Genomic DNA, 25,467 nt, shown 5'->3' with positions numbered 1-25,467 from the left:
CTTTTTAGACCCCAAATCTAATTCGAGAGTGTGGGGGGAAAAGATACGTGAGCAGAAAATAAAACAAGATGCTCAGATTTTTAAAAGAGAAGCAGCAAAACATGGTATCACAGCCAAAATGTATTTTATTCCTGCATTCAAAAAGTGCAGAAAGCGACACCACTAATATGGTAGCATACATCAACTACACTCAAAGCTCTAATGTCACATTTGGATACTTTGGATGCATTATTTCCTTCATTAGCTATCATACAAGTATCAAGTAACCTTTAAAACTATACTCAGGACGACCACGCGACATATCAATAGTATGTACTTTTGCGGATGTCCTCCATAAAAGATACTTGCTCTGGCCTTATGTATAATGCAGGGATTGCAAGCGAATTCATCTACATGCAATTAATCAGAATCTCTTTATTTTCCCTATCGTAAACTTTTAGAACTAGTATCTAGTTAAAACCAGTAACTAAGTGGCGTAACCTTGATATGTGTACATAATATATTAACATCACATGTAAATCAAGCCGTTGTTTCACTCCTTTTGGAGACATGGTCTAGACTTGAAGCAATGAAAGAATTTGAAAAATAACGATCCACTGGGTCTATTACAAAAACCAACTTTGAAGCGAAGGTGACTCCTCTATTTAATTCACATCTTTCGTAGCGTGGATATGCCTATTTGTGGCTACATTTCAATGAACATAAGGGTAAACGCAGTTTGCAGTTTTCTGCTAGTGCTGGTGTATCACAGACTGCAACAACGGCAGTTATTTCAACTATTTTGAATTTTAAGACCAAGACGAACCGCCAAACTGAACATACTTCATGATCAATGTGGAAGTTTCACATAGAGATAACACATTATGCAGAGGCATATCATGTACGATTTCGCAGTAGGTTCACTCATCGCATTAGCATTAACATCGTTGTTGAAGATTCTAATTGTTTCGACGTTTGATCAACATCGTTTCACAAAGCATGTGAAAACGTCAAAAGACATCACCAACCATCACTTAGGCTGACTTAGCAGAGAAGATGGCAACACCATCAGTCAAAGGTAAAGTGGTGGCCGCTGTTGTTAATCCTCTCAATCCCTTGATAGATATCTTCATTCAAATGGAACAGTTTCTGCCGTATAAAAGGCTTGTAGAGCTAACATTGGTTACGCTATGTGGTTTAGACCAATAAAGGCTAGAATAGATAAAGCAAGAGAAAATTGGTTGAAAATCAGGTAATTCACGGTACGTGAGTGGAGATGGCACTGAGGGACCGACGTTTTGTGTCGTCATAACCCTTTGTTGTCGTCTTCCCAGGTGGGAAACCTTTTGTCTACATTTGGGAGTCATTGTCATGAATGAAACAGAAATGATGGGCTCTTAAGTGCCCGAACGTCTTAAAAACACATTAATCAAACTCCATCGATGACCATAAAAGCTTATCTTAACTGGGAAACTGTTCACTGAAGTGTAACACGTACTTGAGTTAACGAAATGGTACAATGTCTAGTTATTGTTATTATCAAATCGGTAGGGTTGAGACAATTTAAAAATTCTGTCATCGTTTTCGGACCGAAAATGATATCATTGCACGGTATTCTCAGTGTCTTTTGGACGCATTCCACACATGTATCGAATCTGCTTTCGAAATAAATAACAGTTACGCTTCAATAGATTTATTAAATTGGTCTCCATCGGTTGTCTTCATAAACGCTGGAGTAAAAACCGTAAATGCCACACATATATTCACAGCAAACTGCTTATCGATTTTAGATCACCGAATTGTCTTCACACCTTCCATCTTTTTCATCTGTTCCTTTACCCCAATTTGTTAACTTGTCGGTGGTAATCCAGACAGTACCTCACAAAGGTCGGACGATCAATAAAGTCTTTAGAAGTTATACTTCAGATGCACGTGGATGCTTGTCGAGGTTCCTAAGAATATATTAACCTTCAGTACACCGTTTGACACCCAGTTCTCTATTGATTACGTGCATATAGAGGCAGGAGGGATAAGGTTAAACGGTTACTGCAGCTAAAGATCGAAGACTGGACAAGTTGATACGTATATCATCATAGAATATGTACAAAGGGCAACACGCCTAAACTTTCTACTTTTGTCATTAAAGTCCAATGATTTCTATTTTTCTAAGACAAGGCGTAGTTATATTTCTTATTTCTTTTGTCTTGAGTTAATACATTGTTTGTGCTACCTGCTATTAGATACTAGCTAATATGCTCTCATAACTAAACCCTTGTTTGTCAAAAAGATAACACTTTTGTGTGCAGTGATATAAACATGTAGTATACAGTTATGTCCCGACATTGGGGCTGTATTCCTTTTCCTTATCCTTCTTAGTAGGCTCTTGAGTTGGGCTCTATGAGGGCTTATAATGTGTGTTTTTCTGAAGGCATACCAGTTACAATTGCAGTAAGTTTTTTTGTTGGGCGCCCTCGTAGAGCCTGCTAAAGAGGCTACTTTTCCTTAAAAAAAGTACAAAGAACTTGTGAACTTTTCACGCCCCTGTAAACTACTGCTTTTGTTTGCAAGACAGTTTCACCTTGCTCAGTGATATCAATCATGAAATATGTACATTCTTTGTACAATTCGGGACAATTTAGAAATACAAGTTAAGTTTTAGAAATGCAAGCAAAGTAAGTAATTTTTTTTTTATATTACATTAGTTTCAAGTAGTCACAGAGGTTATAAACTGCTTCCTGTAACAGATTTCAATGTAAAACGTCTTAGGGTTTATTTGAAATACGTACATGTATACTTATGTTATGAAGTACTCATAACTTTGCTTAGTCAATAAATAGTTTGGTCCCAAGTTAGTGCAGATTTTCTGCAAATGGTCCCTTTAAATAGCGGTCTGTTGACAGAAGGGATATCCCATGATCATGTTCTCGGGTACCCTGTTCCAGTCGACCCTCTTGGCGGGAGTTCTCGTAGGGGGGGTGATCGCAGGGGTGTGGGGGATGCTGACTGGAGGAGGGGGGTCGGGTCGAACCAGGGGGGCTGACTGCTGCAACCACTGCTCAATAGCCCATCGCTCTTGCTTCTCCTAGATGAGAATTAGTGGGAGTCAAGCCAACCATTTTGCAAACATGCAGAACAAAGAATACGTCAAACTCAACATGTTGATTAATACATATACTTGTACGTAGACTAATTCATTTGTTTCGTTGATGAAGGTTAGACATCCAGGTAATAAGATACGGCAAAAATAAAAAATACCATCTGAAATTGTCTTCACTTCATTAAAATATCCATTCAGAGTTTTGGTTCTGCCAGATCTTTCCTTAGTCACTGACGAAAGATAGCGGATGCTGTCTGAAACGTCTGTTTCAAAATTTTATCCAGTTGCTTGAGTAACAATTTTTGGCGTAATTCATTTGTTTGTTTGTTTCTATTAGACCTTCCAAAAGTCGCTGTACTTCTGTTGTATTAATAAATATTGTTGTTGTAACATGTCGAATTGGATCCAGGTATAGACATTACAACGACAATATTTATTAATACGATAAATGTACAGCGACTTTTAAACTTGACGTGGACAGGTTTTATAACAGGTTTTATAAATCTTATTGTTCCTAAAAATCCTCGGTCATATATGCAGTGTTTCAGCAATTGCTTTGCCAATGCACCAAGTTTAGCTAGTGTGGTTATCTAAACATTGACAAGCACTTTGAAATACCCTTAATCGTTTTAACAATGTTCAATGATGTTCCAGTATATCATATCTATTTTTTCTTCACATAAATTTGCCAAATGCAGAATTCTGAGTGAAAGTCCATCTTCAACAACCTTTTATTTTTAGTTTCCAATAGCATCAACTGCTGGCTTACCAATACCGCGATAGTGTACGCATGAAGCACAGAGATGGCCGTCACCATGCAGCACAGGAACCCTCCCCACGCCACCATGAACGACCAGCCATAGGTCCAGCTGTACGGCTTCTGGTCATCTGGACCGATCTCGATTGAGAACCGGAATATGGTGATGAACATCATGCGGCTCAACATACCCGTCAAACCTACAGGTAAAGACAGACAAATAAGTTGTGTTTTTTTTTTAAATTCAAGTGAGAGGGCATCGCAGACGTAGTGGTGGCACACTCAAGTTGACAAACTTATATTATCGCCACCACTAAAACATATATACACAAGACATAAATGTCGAAAGATTAGAATACAAACGAGTTTATGGAAGTTGAATACAGTGGGCTTCCTCGAAGAAATTGAGAGATTTCTTCATCATCGAAAAGTGCTGAAAATTGTAATATTTGTCCTGAGAGCCGCGATAGTTTGCCGAGGAGAGTAAACCGTTTGTTGGTGTGTATATGTAGGGCAAAACAAATATTGCAACTGGCTTGGGAATCTTATATACAACTCAACAAACCGTACGTCAGATCCACGGGAAAAACAAGCAAGACAAGATGGCGGACACCGACTGAGGTATCATGGGAAATAAACATTTGATCAGCTGATCAACTATAACAGCATGAAACTGAAAATAGAATATTTTTCGTATGTTTTGAATAACGAATATTCAATATAACTTTCCCGGTCAACTTTCCGGACAGAGAGACAGACAGACAAACGTTGAGAAGAAAATATGGTGACCACTGACAAAGGCCTCTATTCGGATGATTACTCTGGCATCACGGGGCATACTCTTGAGATAGGGGTGCACGAGGGATATGAATGGGGTTGTCGTGTAGCAAGGTCGTCTAAAATTGAATTAGAAGTTTTGATTAATAATACCATTATACCTTTCTTACTTATGGGATTATCGACCACTTACCGGCAAGGACGGCCAGCACGGCTGTAATGGCTGTGACCTTGGGAGAAGTTTCCGGTCGGCAGCAGGCCGCCATGTTGAATACGGTTCCCAGCATCAGCAACAGAATGGACAGCATTTCCAGACCAATAGACATGAACATCTCGGCTGGATACGGAAGTAACATGAAAAATATGTGCTTATGCTTGTAATGCAGAAGTAGTCTGTTTGTTGCAATTCACAAAGAAATGAAATAGTGTCATACAAAATTATGAATAACAGTGACCTTTGATATCATAGCACTACATCCCGATGCTTGATATTCTAATCACGAGAGAGCGTTTGTATGTTATAATTTTTTGTTTTGTTTTTAAATAAAGGCTGTAATCTGTCTTGTTTTGCGAATGTTAAACGTTTCTTTCTTTAGTTACTGGACAGAAAAGACGAATGCGCGAGGGATATATAAAAAAAGCATAAATGTTTGTAAGTTTCCGTGTACTATATATACTAGACTCAAGTTGCTTTTTAAAACGTAGCTTTTTGCGCCTTAGTGCCATTGGTATGGATACCACAAAAGTAAATCTTTCTTCTCTGCAAGTTTCGTAATCCCTCTGGTGACACAACTCGTCCTTCATTTCCATCCCACGCAGTTATTGGCCTGTACAACGTGAATATCAGTCGACACCCCAAAGAGTATAATAACACCGGAATAATCATTGATGCCTCAGTAATTTCTGCCTTCCGAATTGCGAACAAACCAAACAGAATTGCCCCGCAAAATGTTGCCTCTTCCTGCTAGCGTGACTAAAAGCATTCCTGGAGCCACACTTATCGAACTTTGGTATTTCCGGTGAGGATATATCTAAGAAACAAGTGTGCACAGGACTTAAGTGTTGCAATAGACGCTCAGCATGCTTCTAGCGCTGGTGTCTGGGTGTATTGTGTATGTGCTCTGCCCCATGTTCTTTGTTGAATGGAAGGCCTTCATTTGAAACAAACTAGACACCAAGGGGATTCTTAATGTGTTTGGCAAGACGTACGTAACGGCCTGGGATCCCAATTAACTTGACAGTGTCACAATCGGTCGGTAGCACCTTTCAATAATTGCACAGACGTTACGTATTATGACAGAGTAGAACTCTTTTTGATAATACAAAGTGTGTTGTACACTGCAACCCATATATCATGACAGTTTTGACGTTTGAATGAACACTTTTAGAGATTTGAAAGAAGTCTGTTTCAATGAAGCACTCAATGGGGTAAAGAAATGTTTGGTAAACGTTGTGCCTTTTTTTAAAAAGATAAGGATTAATGTAACGCTTAACAAACCATAACGTCTCTAGATAAAGTCATTATGCTGCATTCTTGGAGGAATTTTGACATCTGTCTCTAAGTTGAATTTTCATAAATTATATTGCTTTCCAAGCTACCCCTACAACTCCAAATGAATTCCTTATCTATTCTGATTTTTCGTTTCGTTTTTCGTGCTTTTTTTAGCTAGAGATATTAGGTGGTACATGCTAGAAGTGTTTTCTTCGCGCCGAAATATCAATCAATCAACCAACCGCAGGCATCAGGGCAGATGCATGGCGGCTGCAGGCATCTCCCTCCAGGATGTTCAGTTAAAGACCCACTATGTAGTTTTAGGCCAATACAGAAAGTAGATTTTCCTATTGTTTCTTTGCATAGCAAGCTTTATCAACTCTATAGAATTGCTTACCGATATTCAGGAAGGGAGGTTACAACATTACTGTACCATACAAACAACTTTAAAAAACTGTTATCCTCCATCCAAAACAACACACAGTGTGAAACTAACACATGGCCACACATGGCTTCTGTACTTCTTATCAGGCTGACCGCCCAGTGGGGTGCCTGTTTACAGTTCACCAGTTTCTGTAAAAAATCATCCTTACCAGAGTTCTTGCAGTTTTGAAGGGAAAATAACCACACTTTATTGATACCCTTCAAAGTAGACTCTCTAGAATGAATTAATAGTTGTATTCTACCCTCTTGGAAAAAGATATGAGTGTTTCCAAAGAAGAAGAGCTTCATGACATCTGGCAGTCTAAAGTGTGCCTAAGTGATTAGACCACCATGGGGGTCCTCCAGTGCTCTGGGATGTTGTTGTTTATCTACTATTGAGGTGGTGTCCGGGAGTTTTTGTTTTGTTTTTGTACAGTTCACAAACACCAAAAATAGACGAAATAATTAAGAAAATATGCTGAAAAGGGGTTGTACATGTCAGTACCTGCCATTAACATTAAGATTTGTTCACAAGAATATTTTCAATTTTTGCGCCAAAATCCTACATAGTGGGCCTTTAAGTTTATTTTTAGACCTGCCATTACCACTGTGTGCTCTTTCAGTAGAGTGGCCATTTGATTAAAACGTTAAAGACGTTGATCTAAATGGACATCTTTATATCTTGACCTTGAGTAGGACATCGGTATCTTGTAATTAAGCTGCGAGACGACCCCCTAAGTTTGACCAATGACCTTACAGTCACGGCAACGATGTACACGTTGCCGCACGACCGCTTGAATTGATCAAGATAGCGACACTTAAACGTACATGTAATCACGAAGAGGACTCGAATCAATACCTACGTAACACAAACTAATACACATAAATTGTGATTGCCAATAGATAACTTGCTGTTTGAAGCATCGTGTACTTACTTCTCTCTCCGTCCGGGATCATCACCAGTATCAGTGTGCAATTCTCGGCTGCAGAAGAAAGCACATGTACCGTTCATGTTTAATGAAAATATCTAAAATTAAATCAGCTAGGGCTTGACATGATATAAATTGATTGATAACGACAACACTAGAACTAGTTGCAACACTGCCGAGTTGCAGTTTGATTGAAAACTTTTTTTCCAGACGGATCAATTTTAATTTCTTTGAAGGGTTTGTAACGTTACATCAGATTCACTGTCCCTTTGACGTATTGTCATTGATATTTTCATGCACGAGAATATGGATTTAACAGTTACAGACTACAGCATGTCTTATTTTATTAGAATTGACACAGTCTTATACACATAGAGCACGGTAGCAGTACTGTTATAGCATATTTCATCCAAGTTGATGTGTCCTTTATCATTGATGAGCGCTGTCAAACGCATTGTTGACTTTATTCTCAACTGAAGACTAGCTGAAGACATATAGCATAGGTCGCGTGGGGAGAAGCCACTATGGAAATACGGCGAAAAGACCTCGACCGGTTTAATGTGCAGGGCGATACGTCAGTGCCACTCCGGTGACGATGAGACGCCGTGTGCTGGCGGGCGATTAGGCGTATCACCCCCGAGGATCTCTGCGCCTCGCAGGGCGGGCATTCTTCTTGTGCGGTTTGGGGACTTGGAGAGACGAATGCCGCATGTTAGCTGAAGTAAATGAAGACATTTGTCCGCCAGGTACTAAGGCAGAACGGATGTGTCCCCGCACTCAATACTTTGGCGTATGTCCCTTGTGGCAATCCCATGTGACATCGATGATTGAGTGTTCTAGTGGGAACGTACTAACAATCTCCAAAAGGCAGACTAAATGAACCGCGTCAATTTTCCTAATATGCTCATCATTCTCGGCACTTATTAAAGAAATATTTTTAAAAGACGATACGGCGGTCACTGTAGAGCAATTATTCATATCATGTCATAGTCTGTGTGAACTGTCTAAACCAATGCCATGCGTTTGGCGTTTGCTGCCTGGGTTCGAACGCTGTAATGGCAAGCTCGGACGTCTTCATCTAGACTGCATTAAGACTGTGGTGAAAAAAGATGGGGTAGACCTAAGGGCAGGAAATGATGACGCAGATACAGATCACATGTTACTTGTACATCAATTCCTGCACACTTTGAATTCAGGCACAATCCTTATAAGTCACCTGCACGTCCCACACCACACACACACACACACACACACACACACACACACACACACACACACACACACACACACATTCTTTCGCCTGAAGAAACCGTAGGACGAAGGTGAGCTTTTGTGTGATAATTTAATGTTTTCAGGATTTATTTTGTACCTAAAGGTGTAAGAATATTCCAGCTGTTACCAATATTTTTTTTTCTATTCAATAGTTACAACACCTCCAATCGTATGCAGTTGTGACAGCTAAAACATGAGTATCGTGTTGTATAAACCGTATATCTTCAACTTAAAAGGTACAAGGAAATGACGGCAACGTCATCATTATTTATGTTGGGTCGTAGGGGATCTGTTGGCATCAGACATAGTTGTATCCATAAAAGGTAAAAGCAGTCATCCTCAATTGAGGTGAAGCATGATGCTTTTTCAAATAGCTAGTAGTAGTGCAATGCGGCTTTGCCATGGCTCGCGTTTTTGGCCAAGCACACCGGGTCACCCCTACTCTTCTCGATAAATGTGTTGTGTTCTTTTACATGCAGAGGTTTGACGCTTGAGGCGTAGGCACGAAGCTCCCTCATACACGGGGTCGCCGGGTTAACGTCACCATCCGAAATGACGAATGTATACGTATCCATACCTTAGCACAAATAAAGTATTTTCCTCATGACATTTCAATTGTGTTCGTGGTTATAAACCTGCTGTTCGTGGTTATAAACCTGCTGTTCAACTGATCTGGCTCACAGTCACTGACGAAAAGTAGTGGATGCTACTTGAAACGTCTGACCGTTTCCAAAATCATATCCAGTTGTTTGAGTAATTGCTTTTTGGCGTATCTTATTACCTGGATGTCTAATCTTCATCGACGTTTCAATTGTGTTATTTTGCAGAAATTGTTGTTTCACCACAAAAGACTATAATGACCGAAACGCGGTCTGACCTCCTATAACCTTCCACAGGAACGAATGAATCACCTAGGACACGTGACATTATTAACATGTGACGTCAGTAGGTTATTAAAATTTACGGGAAATCTATAATTAACCCTTAAGGTTAACCACGATGTATTTTCTTTATTCAATGAAATTTGATCGATCTAGCGATATTTTACAAATTTCAAAATGCCGACCTCCATGCTGTAGCTTTTATACTTTTTTTCTAAGTTAAGGTTACTGAAAATGTGATTATCATTATGAATGACATTAGATATGTGTACCCTTCACGTGTAAATGATGACATACGGCATGTTCTGTTCCATTTTTCAATGACTCGTTAATTATTCAGACGATACATCAACCCCCGTAGATAAGGAGTACCGTAAACACGGGACATGTAATTAAGTTCGCCCAAATTGTCTGTTGGCGTCTAAATTACATAAACAGAGAGTGATTATAGACATCACAGACACTATTACGACTTAATAGTGTCTAGGGTGGTGTTAATAACGTCATAATTAATCTGTCAAACTTTGAAACCGTCTTTGGATGTGTCAAGATTTGCTTTCGTCAATTATGATACAAGCAGTAAAGCGCATGTGCTTTTGTAGATAACATAATAATCATTTTGATTTGGAGTTTGAACCAGTTCTGTTTTTGTATTTGTATTTGTATTTGCGACTAAAAGCTGTAACATACATTTTTTTAAATCTCGGTAAAACCAGGAATAAAACGAGAAAGAATGCACTGCACGAAATGGCCTCGTATCCCGGCGTATACGTACAGGGATTCCTCCGGAAATATTCCATATCACGGTGCGGATTTAGCGTATCCGATAGTTATAACGGACACGCTAAATCCGCACCGGGATATGGAATATTTCCGGAGGAATCCCTGTACGTATACGCCGGGATACGAGGCCATTTCGTGCAGTGATGGAGAGAAGAAGAAGAAAAAAGAAGAGAAGAAAAAAAGAACCGATAAAAAGAGGGAGAGAAAGAGTTCAGTGAATCTATTACAGCTAGTTTCTGCTTTAGCCTTTTGTATGTCACTCAGTGCAGCAGCCATATGGTTAGTTTCTTTTGAGACGTATGATACTAGACATGATGTCGACTTCTCACAGGCTTTCACACAATGCCTTCACCTTGCAAAGCACAGAATATCGAACATGCTACAGTGAAGCCCGAGTTTTCCATTTTCCAGATAAGTCTCACTGGATTACATCTCAGGCAAGAATTCGGCGTTTTTGGCTTCGTGGGATCAAAAATCATCGACCTGCAAGATCAGGGAGTTCTATAATATTCTTAATCAACACTTGTTGCGATACTTTATATCGATTTCCATACCGTATGTCCCATGCCTCATTTTCACCCGGAAATACGTTGGAGATTAAATGCCAAGAGGGAAGGAACATACATATATGAATATGGATATGAGCATAAACTTTGTTGTGTAGTCTACTATGAGAAAACTTCAGAATGGTTGACTTATCCTTCAATTTTTGTCTATAATGGAGATACAATATTATTCCCGCAAGTTTAAAAATGATCCTTTCTTTGTGAAGTGAGAAAGTTCTCTGGCAATTTCAAAATACTACTTCACACTGCCATGTTTAAGTCATTTTCTTGCATATTTTGTCGGAAATATGCACTACCTAGTTAGCAACATAAAATGAATAGTATTTGTAGTTCTGGCATGTTACATGTATCAAAGTTCACCAGAGCGTATCATGAAAATATGACTTCCGGTTCCGAGGCACCCCATAATGGTTATAGTGTAGCAATGATTGATAAAGATAATGGTCACTCCTATACGCAAACGTGTCACAAAAACCCAGCACTTCTTATGGCTCAGGCAACTAGACGCCTATGACGTATGCTAATCTACATCCTCGTTTCTACGGGTGAAAAAAAATCGACCTTTTAGGACCACCCTTCCTTCTATTCCTGATTCCTTTGGGTCAAAAGTTCATTCCGGATGGTTGCGCGTGAAGCGAAATTCTATCCCTACTCTAAAAGTTACCTCTCAAGTTTGCCGAAGAATCGTTAGATTGCCTGTAGTTTCTGTCTAATGAAGTGAATATGGCCCGACCTCCTGCACTTGCCAATCCTATACGTCACCGGGGGAAACGTGAGGCGTAGGAACTATTTGTTACAACGGAATCCAGTTCAGAAGGCCTTGGACAGCTGGCATCTTGGGGATCTAACATCCCCCTGCCTGCGTAACTCTCACCTAGGACACCGGCGTGATCTTTTGCCACTTCCATACCTCAATTTGTAGAGGCAGCTAAGCACTAACTCCCTTATGGCCTACTATAACCATTAAGGAATGAGTGATTTCTTCACTCTTCGATGGAAAGGACGCTCAGGGTGTGAGGAGGGTGTTAGTGTTTCACAGGTAGGTTGAAAATAAAAAGGTTTTGGTGGCAAAAAGGAATTCTCCACGGATACTTTATTCAAGGAATGCCATGCTGAGTGGGGTCGTTTGTTATCTTACCAAACCCAGATCGTTTTAACCTCAACGTAAGTGAGGGTAAGGGTTCACGATGTCGTTAGACTTTCTTAACTTTCTTGAGTATGTGCATTAACCTGAGTGAGTTGGGTCATAGATTCCATTATCGTTAACAACCAATGACATACGTACAATAAAACAACATAGAGTAATACAATTTTCTTTACCACTGGGAAAATACAATGAAAATCAGACGTTTCGAGCGCCCGTCCGGCAGTCCTTTGTCAATGATGTTTACATACGGAAGCATCAAGAATATTCTCAAGTTCTAAATAAACAAAAGGTAACAACTAAAGTATTCTAAAATATGTTCTAAATAAAGAAAGGTAACGGATATGATGTTCGTTCTAAAATACAAAGAAGAAAAGTCAAAACGGATTGAGAAGCCATTGAATTACAAAAGCAGACCTATATTGAATACATTAAATACGTTGTAACGCATTGTCCCAAGTGCTAGACAGTTCAATCCGTAGTCCCCCCTTTCGGTTCAGTGAGGGTCGATGGATGCGTTGATATACGGCTTCCTTTACGCAACGTTCGTACTTTTTTACTTTTCTTCTTTGTATTTTAGAACGAACATCATATCCATTACCTTTGTTTATTTAGAACATATTTTAGAATGCTTTAGTTGTTACCTTTTGTTTATTTAGAACTTGAGAATATTCTTGATGCTTCCGTATGTAAACATCATTCTCCTCACTGACAAAGAGCTGCCGGACGGGCGCTCAAAACGTCTGATTTTCATTGTATTTTTCCAGTGGTAAAGATTAGATTATATTACTCTATTGCTGACTTGGATGACTAATATTCACAAACATATCATTGAAACAACATGATTTAGCTTGATGGTGAATTCAAGACATTTGAATTCCAGACGTATTATTTCCAGACGTCTTCGCCCGTAGGCTTGTAAAATAAGAAAGAGCTTGGAATGACTCCAACAATCCGTCGACAAACAACAGACAAAATTTTGCGTGATGACATGTGTGCCTCCAGCAGTCTGCTAAATGCTATATAACGATGTCAAGGAAGCGCGTACGTCTAGGCGTTATTCACTATGAATGTACGACTTAGCCTAAAGACGAAATGGACATGAAATTGATCTTAAGAATCCAATCTCAAAATGAAATTACAAAAGAAGTTCAACATCAATGTAAAAGTAGAGTTGCATCAGCCTGTTTGATTTCCTATCCGTCTTCAATGACACATGATTAATGAATGCCATCCTTATCGACAAGGCATCGGATTGTAGATGTGTAGCAATCTACGATGGGAGTCCTGCGACGGCCTATAATTAAAATGTTCCAACATCGGTAGGGGTGGCGTAGTTCACTCATCCGTCACCGGAACTACCCGGCTTCTGTTTTTAAATAGGAGTTTAATGGATTTCTCATGGAGAGATGCGAGAAGCTTTTCCAAAGCCGTTGACCGTTTCCAAACGCCATTGCAGCTTCCTCGCGGTAGGAATAGTTTTCAAGATAAAGGTATAATTTCACGTGAGAAATTCAGAGAAACTCATTTACTTTTGTATCTATTCACAACTCGTTTCACAAATGTCTAAATTATATCTAATATAGTATCGAAAATGATTGCGTCTTGTGGGCATTGGTTAACTACAAAAATAAAACCTAAAGGTAGTGATCACATTAAAATGTAAGTTTTATTCTTATTGCAGAGCCGAACCTTTGTATAATATAGTCACATACCACACACAGACACACACACACACAAACACATTCCTAAATATGTATATATTTAGATATGTATCAATATATATTTAGTTTGAAGATATAAGAACTGAAACTCAATAGCAAAGTTATTCATGGTAACGGTTATTACATTATATGAAAATTTCAATCTCATTTCGAAAACATCAGATAATAGAAATACATGTCAAACATTGACTACCAGATGATTAGATGTGCTGTTTGACAGTGAAACTGTCGATATAGACCCCATGGGATACTGAGCAATGAGACACAACCTTATCAAAGTCTCCTTCTATCAACTACGTGTATACGTTAGGGAATGGTGAGTCCAACAAAGACAAATTTGCTTTTAAGACGAATGATATGATACAATCCCATAGGAATTTTGCTTTCACTTTCTAGTATGACTGATACAATATCAAATTCTCTACACCATTTGCAGAAGCCATTTTTTACCTTTAAGGTGTGAACAGATATAATCAGAACAACTGAAAAAGCAAACCGCTATAATTCTTTCTTGCGATATCATTTATGTAAACGAGGTGTATTTGCTGGTGGCTGCAAGATATTTCACTCAAGCTCCTTTCTCTCACTTCATGCCTCTGATATCTACTCTACACAGTAGTTATCTTTTTTTTTTATATCCGTGGGCCAGAATAAGCAAAACGAAAAACAAAATTAAAAATACAGTTGCTTACATTACAAGGTCAAATTGGGAAGAATATTACGACCTTGGATAATTAAAGTGTCTATTCTCACTATGTGCAGTTGGCTTGTACATAAAATATAGCAATAACATGTCTTCCCCATACACTGGTCTGAGTCTGACAAATGATTGTTTGCAAGTCCCCTGCTAGGTAGTGCATATCAAGCTTCATCACCACATGAATTAACATATCGTAAAGTTAGTTTAAGAAATTGCAAACGGCGCGGGCGTTTTTGTTGTGAGATAGCCAGCCTTTTATTTTCTCGAGGAAGTAGACAATTTATCTGTGTTGTTCGTATATGAGAGATGAATTGAAAACCATCATAGCATTATACACTTTACTTGCACAGTTCATATCGTCCTCAGGTCTAGGGGAGGTACCCATTGGGCCGTGTGCAACTGCGAGATAGCAGAACACGGTTTTATACATATATCTCCATAACAATCAACATTTCTCACCAGGCATTAGCTGCTTTTAACAGATTAGGCCTCATCATTTGTCTGCGGCGTAATTAGTAAAAGTGCGACGGAGAAAATGATTGCCGACGCCATATCAATGGAACTACAGCAGTACTTTCAGTACCAAGGGCGACGTATTCGTCATTACAGCCTTGGCTGTCTGTCAAGGCATTTTACGATAAGCTAATGCTGTATGAGTGACATTCGCTTGGTTGCAACCCATACAAGGTATGACTTACCCGATCAATGCCGTCAAATTGCATTAGGATATAAGCCACAGCTTTGCCCTATATCAGGTTTAAATCCCAGATTAGGCAAATTGAATATTCTTCCAGAGACTTATAGCTTAGATATTAATAGATGGGTCCCTCTACGGGTGATGTAACTCCAATGAGGATTGCAAGTCTATCTGATTCTGATGTCTTTGTCTAAGTTTTGAGTGTTAAATATCCCTTTGGCGATGTTTTACCTGTGTCCCTCGGGTGTCTTTAACATGTGAAATAGCTATGTATTCCACCTGGAACGTAATCAGAGGTTCAGATTCAGACAACTTTGTGAAATAAAGATAAAAGTGGGACTAGAGCTTCAGTCGAGCTACGTTGAAAATTTCAAATACATACATTCTCTATCGCTTCCTCTTCATTTTTCTCTGTCTCTTTTTCCTCTAGCTCTCAGGAGTTGATTGCAAACAAAACACTAAAGAAACAACATATTAATTCCCTCAAAAGTATTGTTATATTCACTCGTGACTAATACTAAAGGGATTTTGTGTCAGATGCTTTGAACGGAACCAAAGCTTACTAGTGATGTTGACAGTCAAACTAACGACACGGTGTGAAGCAGGCGTCTGACAGATGGCTTAATTCCACACTACTTCGAAGCCTGTCTCGCCGGCTGATGCGATAGTCCATTACTACTACTTACTACGTGCCAAAAAGGCTCTGTCGTCAGTTTATCTGAATTCACAGCACCCACTCCAACGCCTACACGTGTTTCTTCATCGAAAGTTCTCGAAGTGATTCATTTGGCAGCGAGAGAACGCCTTTTCCGTTGAACCAAGAAAACTTGGTTTGGTTCAAGGTGAAAGGTACAGCCACCGATGTGGAAAATATATCAGCAATTAGTTTCCCAGGAACAAAGTGCAAAATTGTCCAGAGGCAAAATCGTCCAGCCAGCCACGTGTTAGGATGTATATGCTTTCTGCATATATCGTTCGGTTATCTGTTTTGTAGAGATTAGAAGCGTATACCATATTCTGGTCACTCAAAGGCAGAAACCATGCCCCGTTTCACGCATGGACTAAACACGTAATTACATTGTATTCACACGAGAAGCTACATAATTGTACACGTGTCTTGTTTACCAGATTCTGGTCATCTAACTCTTTCTCTTTTTCAGGTTTTATCTTTGTACATCATAATTATGAGAAGCATTTGTTTTGGATAAGTTTAAAAGATACGAAACGGACAAACTATCAAGTATTCAAAAGATTACTTGATCCTAAAGCAAGCACTATTGACAAACCTCGTTTCTTCGAGTTGAAATTTATTGCGATTTCAATGTGCTGTCTTCTCTTGATTCTATTCCCAACAACTCAGGGCATCACTAAGTACTTACTATGTACTACCGGGAAGAAAATGTACAGAGACATTTAGCCATGTACCGTAAGTCTTTGAAGCTCTTAGAGCTTTTAAAGTAGCAAAGGTCAATTTAACACTCTCTTGCTTTTGCTTGAAACCACAGCAGCTGCCATTTGAAACATTCACCTTCACCTCATCACCATCCAAGTTCACAGATTCTGCAAATGCAGCAAATGAAGTTATGTAATGGAATACATCAAATTTTGGACCCTTAAGACGCACATTCAGCAGTACAGTCACGGTTTAAAAATCAATTTATCTGCTCGCTAGTCTAAAGCGGTCACAAGATGCGGTTTTGTGGGATTCCCATCTGGGACTAGTTTTAGTCTAAATGGATGATCTCTTGCTAATGGTGGCGCCAAATTGACACGTTGATGACAATATCATGTTACACGAGCAGCGGTCAGCCAGGTGAAAACTATGCTGACTGTGCCAAAGAACAGACGGGGCAAGACGATAATTTATAGACACTGACATTTAAGAAGGATACACGCTGTCACAAAGATTTAGCACAAACGTATGATGTTATTATGATATATATATATATATTAAATATATATGGGCGCTCATGTAGTGTACAGCGTTCACAAATGCCCATTCGTACGGCGACCTATACAGTAGTTTTACTGATAGGGGCTTACACATTTAGATAAAGACTATAGCTAGGATGATTGCGTAGGTATATATATGGAAAGTATTAGTGGAACAGTGTCGTCAGCGTTATAAGTAAGTATTAGGATCGTTTTTACCGTTTCAATAATGATTTTGATTTTCTATATTCGTGATGCTCTGAAGCCCAGTGAATGATCAAACAACATTGAAATACTCCTATATTCGCCATTCGCTGTATGTAGCAAACTTATCAAATAATATTTTGTTTTAGCTATTTTGAATACCTTACCTTGGTGACAGTAATGCTAAAATGTATACTTATGCGACTAGTAGACAAGAGTTATATCAAAATATATGTCAGATATCGCACAAGAACCTGGAAATACATCTTAACATTCTTTTGACTGTCTTCAAGGCAGGTACACATTTTTTTTTTGGTCATTCGCATTCACAATTCTGGTGTCGCGTAGCGTAACGGCAGGGCCCAGAACCCGGCGGTCCCGGGTTCGAATCACCCGGAGCCACCTATGTTGTGCCCTTGGCCTGGGAAAGGCACTTAACACGACTTCCCTCACTTCATCCAGTTGTAAAATGGGTATATTGTTCCCTGTACGTGGCACTGTTTTAAAATAAGTCATGAAAACTTGAGTGCTATGCCGCGTCGTCATTATCTGTCAAAAAGTGAATCGAAATAATGATAATGAAAATAATTAGAAGAAATACATCTTTCTTTATTTACAAGTCCATTACGACGTACGTCATCACTGTCTTGTCCTCCAGGTGTACTTTGTATCCAAACCCCCAGTACCCATCTACACTATCCCGCCTTTCCAGTCTATTAACCCTATGAACATTTGCTTACCATCGTTCTGCACAAGTACACATTGCCAAATGCTGGTACATGGACCGCACAAAAAAGGTCGTACAGATAGAAGGACCATCTCTGGCTATGACCGCTTTGAATTTGAACACACAGGATGTCTGGGCAACAGAAAATCAGATACTGCTTAAGCATTGGTAAAGTGAGAGTTATACTAAATGTATTGTGCGTAATGAATATCATATATGAAGAATGTAAAGTCCTATGCTAGGTCATATTGATTTATTCATACATACGTAGATAGGTACGTAGGTAAATCATTTTGCTGTATCCACTTGTTTGTTTGTATGTTTGTATTGTAGTGGACCTTACAAAAAATGCTCATTTATATATGCATATATATATATATACATACATATTTGTTCTGTCAATAAATATAGTTTTACGTTATTGCTGCCCATCTAACTCATTATAAATCAGGATTAACAACAGACAAGGTTGCAATGTTTGACACGGGCAGTTGAAAAACGACCGTCATGGTTGTGGGTTCCCCCAAATTCAATCGGCGTGCATTAAGCTGCCCAGCGGTGAGGAACCGCCCGCATAATGGCCCGACCTTCACAGCCGGTTGAAAAGCGATCCGTAGATCAAGCGATTCTTCACGTGTTACTTCCTTTGAAGTTGCCGTCAGCGGCAGGGCATAAGAAGTTTTATCATCAAAAGGAGATCTCTTTGAGTCTGCATCAGCCCTTGTGTTAATGTTAACACACTACCTTAAAACCACTGAAAATATATAGCCGCGTAGGTTTTTTTATTATACAAAGGCGAATCACTTATGTCAATTTTTGACTCACCTTGACATTCGGGCCAAATATTGATTCTGTTCGACAAAACTTGATCGTTGTAGCAGACCAGTAAGAAGTGTAAAGTTAATTTACTGTTGTACAATTCCAATCCATGTTGGATTTCCAATGATTAAGTGAGAATCAGCAAAGTGCAGACGGTCCAAATTCACGAAGGAAGATAGGTTTTGTAGATACACACAGCGGGGCGCCGTATAGTAGGCAAAATGATGTGCTAGAATCCCATATGAAGCACTTACATAACGGCTGTGTAGTGTCCAACGGCCATAAAACTTTAACATTTTGCTTTTCTATCTACATGGTAACATGCTAGTGCTCAGCGTCCGCATATCTACCTGGACGAATAGATCTACCTAGACCTACATAGAGGACAATAAAATATGTTAATTTAGTTTATTCAGTTAGTTTGTAAAATGAAATTTTACCGTTGCGCTCGCAGCCAATAGCTGAAAGGCATCGCAAAGCTTACAGCTTTATGGCCAGCTGAGATTATATCATTGAATATTCCTCCAAGCAATCTACTTATGCCACCTCCTAATGACCGGGCCGCTGTAGATTCATAATTATAAGCTCTGGTACAATCCTTTTATGCCCTTCTTGATCCATATCCATTTATTAAATGTTTCTCTATTCCATCTCTTTTTTTTTGTTATTTCCCTCTAGAACCACGTATGTAACTGACTTATTTACATCCTTTTTTACTAGTGTATCCTCTCAATGTTTGGTGGTCGAGAACGTAAGTTCAAAATATATTTTGTTTTCGCCTTTTGAAGGCCTTTCGGCAGACTTTCTTGATGAAGATAAATATCAAATGAAATGCATACATCATGACTGAATATTTCCGTAGTGGCAAAAAAAAACATATGAATGAACATTTTGCTTCATTTTATTAATGACGTATTTATGAATAAGCATCTCTAGAGTAAAAGGGAATAATTTTCTTCTTTGTATTATCGTATTTATTCTTTCTGTATTGATTTTCTATAAGTCGATATTCTCAGGTGATAACGTATTCATGATGGACTAACCTATATATAGTGTTCTAGCGCCAACTTTAGAAGTCGCTTATGTTTTGCAACAGTATAAGAGAATATCTAGTATAATGCATTCATAATGAATGAGTTGATAAATAGCATACAACGCGTACGGGTAGAAAATATCAATCTTTGTACAGCGACTCCAGATGGGAGGATAAAAAGGGTTATACTAACACGATGAAAAATTGATATCCCCAAAAGACGGTGTATCACTTAAATGCTTTCAATTTCACGCCACGCTACGGTCCAATACAAATGCGCAATTTCTGAACCATATACTTTATATTCATATAGCTGTAAATTAGAAACATAATAGATATCTGGATATCTTCCTTTTGAGTTAACCTACATTTTGTTAATGACTTTAGGAGGTCATAGGTAAAATCTGTTTAATTCCAAACATCGCGTTCTGTCTATGACATTTATCAAACATAAAATCAATACAAACCGTAAACTATACTTTCTGTAATGTTGAATAATTCATACTCTTTGCTATAGAAATATATTCGCAAATCGGTATGAATAAAATGCTGGTTTCACTTCAGAAGGTACTTTTAATCACTAATTGGTGGAAACCCCTTAAGTGCCTCTATGGCAGGGCTGCATATAATGTCAAAGTGGATAAAGTCCCCAAACAGAATGAAACAGGATTTGTATGCGCCTATATTTCCTTGTTTCTGATAATATAATCAACATACAATGACAAGTTGTAAATTTAAGGTTGATGACAAGCTTGAGGACAATTTGAAGAGTTACTAATAGATAACTGCCTGTAGCGGTGACCACGTCATTCTGTACTTCATTAATCATGAGTGTAATTACATGTCACTTATAGGACATATGGGATCCCAGCGGTCTAGCTGTTTTATCCAATTATAACACCACTCCCATGGGCAACTTGCCACAAGGATACACGTCACCATTACTCTGCGTTTTTCCAAATATTTCCTAATGAGAGACTTGTCCCAACTTAGGTCACATGCCCGTTACATACTCGTAGGTTGGCATAACCACTATTTGGAATAGAATTGTTATGTCATATAGATTATGTCTAATTCATCTAAATACCAGCACGCTGCAAATGATGATGGCTATGAAATAGTATCACTTCCAATGGAAAACATGACTGGCTTATGCTTTTTGATATAATCAATTGATATACGAGAAAATAATGCAGCCCTTTGCGACCAATTACAAACTATACATCTATAGATTCATTTGTTTAATCTTGTTGCACTGAAAAAATCTGAAACTAATTCTTAATAAAGTTAAAAATGCGAAACGGTAAGGAAAACAAACAAAACTGTAACAGAATGTAGGGGCAAGTCCCACAACTCCATTTGATATAAAGAGATGCCTGAGTGTACAGAATCACTCAACATCTTGGATAGCACAAACACTCTTAGAACCAATTGAAGATTCGGGCCAATGAATACTTGAAACTTAAACTTAAGGCAAGAAACAAATGATATTGTACTTTATGATTTTAATCCGTGGCCTATCTTGATATTCTAGTACACATATATATGCTAAAAAGAACTACAGTGACTGTAAAAAAAAGAAACATGTGCAAACGTATACCGGCCAGATACATATATGATTCTAAAAGAATGTCTTTGAAGCTAATGTCTACAATTGTAGTAGGTCCGCACAAACGAAATCATCGCACCAATTTCTTCAATGTTTGGCAAATGTGAAATGTGCATAAGAGGGGAGAGCGTAAAAGGGAATGACAAACCTTTGCTGAATTCTTCTATCTGTTTGCACTGTTGCCAGTAGCCACTGTGGAAGGTGGTGTAGTAGGCTACCTCCTTGGGTGCCTTGGTGGTGTCGTTACTGGCGGCCTGCTCCTTGGTGTGTCTGTGGAGCCCCACCGTCCAGTGTGAAGTGACGAACGCCGTGCAGGACAACGCTATCGTGGCCACGAACAGGACCGAGGCCAGACGGATCAGGTGAAAATACGCACCCATCTTGTCGTCTACAAGAGAAAATGCAGTCACGAAAAGCAATGAGAAACACTAGCATCTGCCTGTGGACTACAAGGAGAGTCGTCGGAGAGAAAAAAGGGCACACAACGTTCATAAACATAAAAAAGAATAGCATGAGAACAAAATAAACGTATTCCTCTAAAAAGGCCAGTCTTCACAGCAGAAGTATCTAGTTCTAACATCCACTGTATTTTTTCTGTCTGCTAGCCGCTGACTGTAGTCAGACAAAAAATATATGAATCGTAAAACCACAAAGCCGGTTAAAAAGGCGAATGATGTATCCACTCACCCTGAACCACAAGGAACGACCGACACTTGCAGTATATCAAACTCTGCAGTTGAGGAGAATCTGCCTCGTTTGTAGCAGATGAAGTGAACGCGGCGTGTAGTAAAGCCGCGGCTGGTGCTCTGTACAAAGAGTGCTGTGACGACCAGCGGGCTATGGTTGCTGTGTCAAAAAACCCCGCTCCGAGACTAGCTGTTTCCGTACTCCCAACGGGCGAGTGTCTGCACACGGTACTACTAGACTCCGCGGGAGGCCACGTACTGTGACGGTCTCTACTGTATTTCGTTCAACCACACACCGTTGAATGTGAAACAACACCGATTCAATCACCTTATCGCAGAGCAGTAGCCTTTGATGCCATTCAGTCAGCGAGTTAGTGCTTTTTTTTAACGTGCGAGCGGACACTCGTTACCATCGACCGTTAGGTGATGGACGCCCGATAGGGTTGATGATGCCGGGGGGATCATTCGTCATCGGCTGACGGGATCGAGTCGGATTCCCTCGGGGGATATCGCAGACTCGGGCGCCGGCAACGAAACAAATCCTCAAATCAGGTGTAAGATTAAAACTCACTCCTCCGCTGTATGCTCTTTTCTTTGCACCAGTGAAGGCCTGGTGTTAAAGTGCATCAAAATGTACTTTAAGTTGTGTAAATCCTTTATTAAAGCGGTAACGTACTAAGATGTTTAGCCCAGGGTCCAAGGCATCATGAATACTCGTATGGCCTTTGTGCTACTCATATGTTAGTTTTATTTATTTTCTTTAACATACGCCCATTTAACATCTGAAAGTGAGAAACGCTTAGAATTTACGTTAAAGAATATTAACTGTTTGATGTCGAACTTTCATCTTAGAACAAAAGCTTAAAGGCGCATCTGGAAAATCAAACGGAAGTTCATTCATCCTTGTCTTCCCACATATTTCAGAACCAAGCTGTTGCAGTACAATTTATCCCCGCTAGGTGGACCTGCTCTGCAACATGTCTAACTGAAAGACAACAAAGTCAATGCAAAATGTCAAAATTCAACAACACACAGTTTTTTTAATTATTGATATCAGAGTTTGGATGTTACACTTTTGCTACTTCTTTCATTGCATTTTGGTGCAAAACAAAGATTTTTTTGCATTTAATCATCAAAAAGAGACATATTCAAGTCATCTTTAGAAAAAGGTCATATTCATTGTCCCCTAAATGCTACTGACCTACATATATGACCTTTCTGAAACCTAAACGTTCGGAAGTGCGTCACGCATGGGCTTTACCTGCATTGAGATATTGCCTAACGGACGTTACGGCCAGCCTAACTTATGAATAAGACGCATTTTCTAGGTCGACAGCAAAACCCAGTTATATAACAGTGTGACGTTATAATTATCATGAATATAAAGTCTACGCTGGAGGGTGAATTGAATGTGGCGGTTTGCGTCTGCTGTGTCAGCAGGTTTGACAGTCTGGGTAACCCAGGCTGGCGGCAACTTCTGATAAATCATCAGGCATCTGGCAGGTCTAACCTAGCCAACTGCTCCGGGGGGTTCGCCTCGTAACATGCACTGGTTAATGCGACAGCCTGTCAACCTGTAATACTTCTCGTCTGTAGGAGAGACATTTTGACGTATTAAGGTTACTTCGCAAAGTAAATAAATACAACAACGTTCGGTGGTTTCAAATGGGGGTCTTTTTAATGGTATGCTTATGCTGAGCCTGTGTTTGTCATTTTGAGATGAAACATAAACATATTATGAAATATCATGAGGTATGATACTTCTCGTTTGTATGAGAGACATTTTGACATATTCAAGGCACTTCGAAAAAATAAATCAACGTTCGGTGGTTTAAAATTGAAGTCTTTTTTATGTAACGCTGATGCTGAACACTGCCTTTGTCGTTTTGAGGTGGATAATACGTAAACATATCTCTGAGTTAGATTATTCATACTACTGGCTATTCCTGTTTCGTTAGCTCGTAATATACTGATTGTTCATGGCAATAATGGGAATTGTAACTTTTTTTAAACATAATCACCAAGAACCTTTTTCTAAACGTGTATCTGCACTTAAAGAGACATCTGTAATTGCCACTGCACTGGAATATGTAATATGACGGAACTACATAGCAACAAAGGTTGAAGTGATTTACTGTGAGAAAGCTGCAAAAATGAAAAGGGATACAGATACAGATACGCGTGTTAGAATAAAGAGGTCAGTACGTATTGATTTACGGAATCCCAGCATGCTAGCAGGAAATAAAGTGAAGAAACTTCAATCAAAGAATGCCCAAGATGGTGAAAACGGGGTATCTCTGGAGGCGCGCCCTCTGGCGATTAGGTCACTGATACTCAGGGTGAGGAGTCAAAAATTTGCTTAGCGTAATTTAGGTCAGTATGTTTGTCTTCTGTTCGTGCTTCGTATAAAAAATCAATGTGCTATTCAGCTGTCTTATAAAGTTATGCGTCTGCTGAGAATATCGCGAGGTTCAGGTGTGCTGCAATTATTTCAAAGTACTATAGCAATCAGTTAATTTAGCTATTCAGAGTATACATTGTGTTTATTGAATTCAACTACACACACAGCACACGAATACATACATACACATACCTGCTAAGCTGATCTTTTGCGATGAAATCAAAATTTGGTATAGCAATAGAATATGGTACAAAATTTACATCTAAACCCCTTCAATGTTACATTTGGAACTCTAGCCTCTGAAACTAGTCTTAAAAATTTTATAATTCTATTGGCCAAAAGATTTATTTAAGAAAGCCGAAACAAATCAAACTTAAATTTTCAAATATTCAAATATTCCTTATTAAGTACGTCGATTTATTTCACCAAGTAAAGTATATCATTGCGTCGAAGAGGGGAAAACTAGAGAAACACGGTGGGAAATGGAATACTTTATGTGATATTATATGATTTCTTGATTTGACTTGCTGGATGGTGCTTTATGTACAGTTGTGTTATTTTGAAGAAAACAACAGATTAATACACACACAAAGATATAAATTGTGATAATCCAATGTAACTACACGCAATATATATATGTATATATATATATAGAGAGAGAGAGAGAGAGAGAGAGAGACTACACACAGTTTATACATATTTATATATATGTATATATATATTTATATATAGAGAGAGAGAGAGATCTTGTGTGTATACGTAGTTACATTGAACTATTACAATTTATATGTCAAATAGATTGCCTATGTACTAACCACATATTTCCCCTGATTAT

General features: G+C 38.9%; 1 protein-coding gene across 1 annotated transcript; it reads right to left on the bottom strand.

Moving 5' to 3' along the window:
- Window positions 1-1,460: 1,460 nt before the first annotated feature.
- Window positions 1,461-22,454, bottom strand: LOC136440965 (germ cell-specific gene 1-like protein). The gene is made up of 6 exons (XM_066437174.1): window positions 22,233-22,454; window positions 21,694-21,933; window positions 7,461-7,508; window positions 4,804-4,947; window positions 3,846-4,033; window positions 1,461-3,061 (listed from the first exon to the last, which is right to left on the bottom strand). The coding sequence occupies exons 2-6, from the start codon at window positions 21,923-21,925 to the stop codon at window positions 2,858-2,860; spliced, it is 816 nt and encodes a 271-aa protein (XP_066293271.1). The 5' UTR covers window positions 21,926-21,933; window positions 22,233-22,454; the 3' UTR covers window positions 1,461-2,857.
- Window positions 22,455-25,467: the final 3,013 nt, after the last annotated feature.

Source organism: Branchiostoma lanceolatum, chromosome 8, assembly GCF_035083965.1.
Source record: "Branchiostoma lanceolatum isolate klBraLanc5 chromosome 8, klBraLanc5.hap2, whole genome shotgun sequence".
Classification (NCBI taxonomy): domain Eukaryota; kingdom Metazoa; phylum Chordata; class Leptocardii; order Amphioxiformes; family Branchiostomatidae; genus Branchiostoma; species Branchiostoma lanceolatum.
This window is presented reverse-complemented; position numbering and strand designations above follow the sequence as displayed.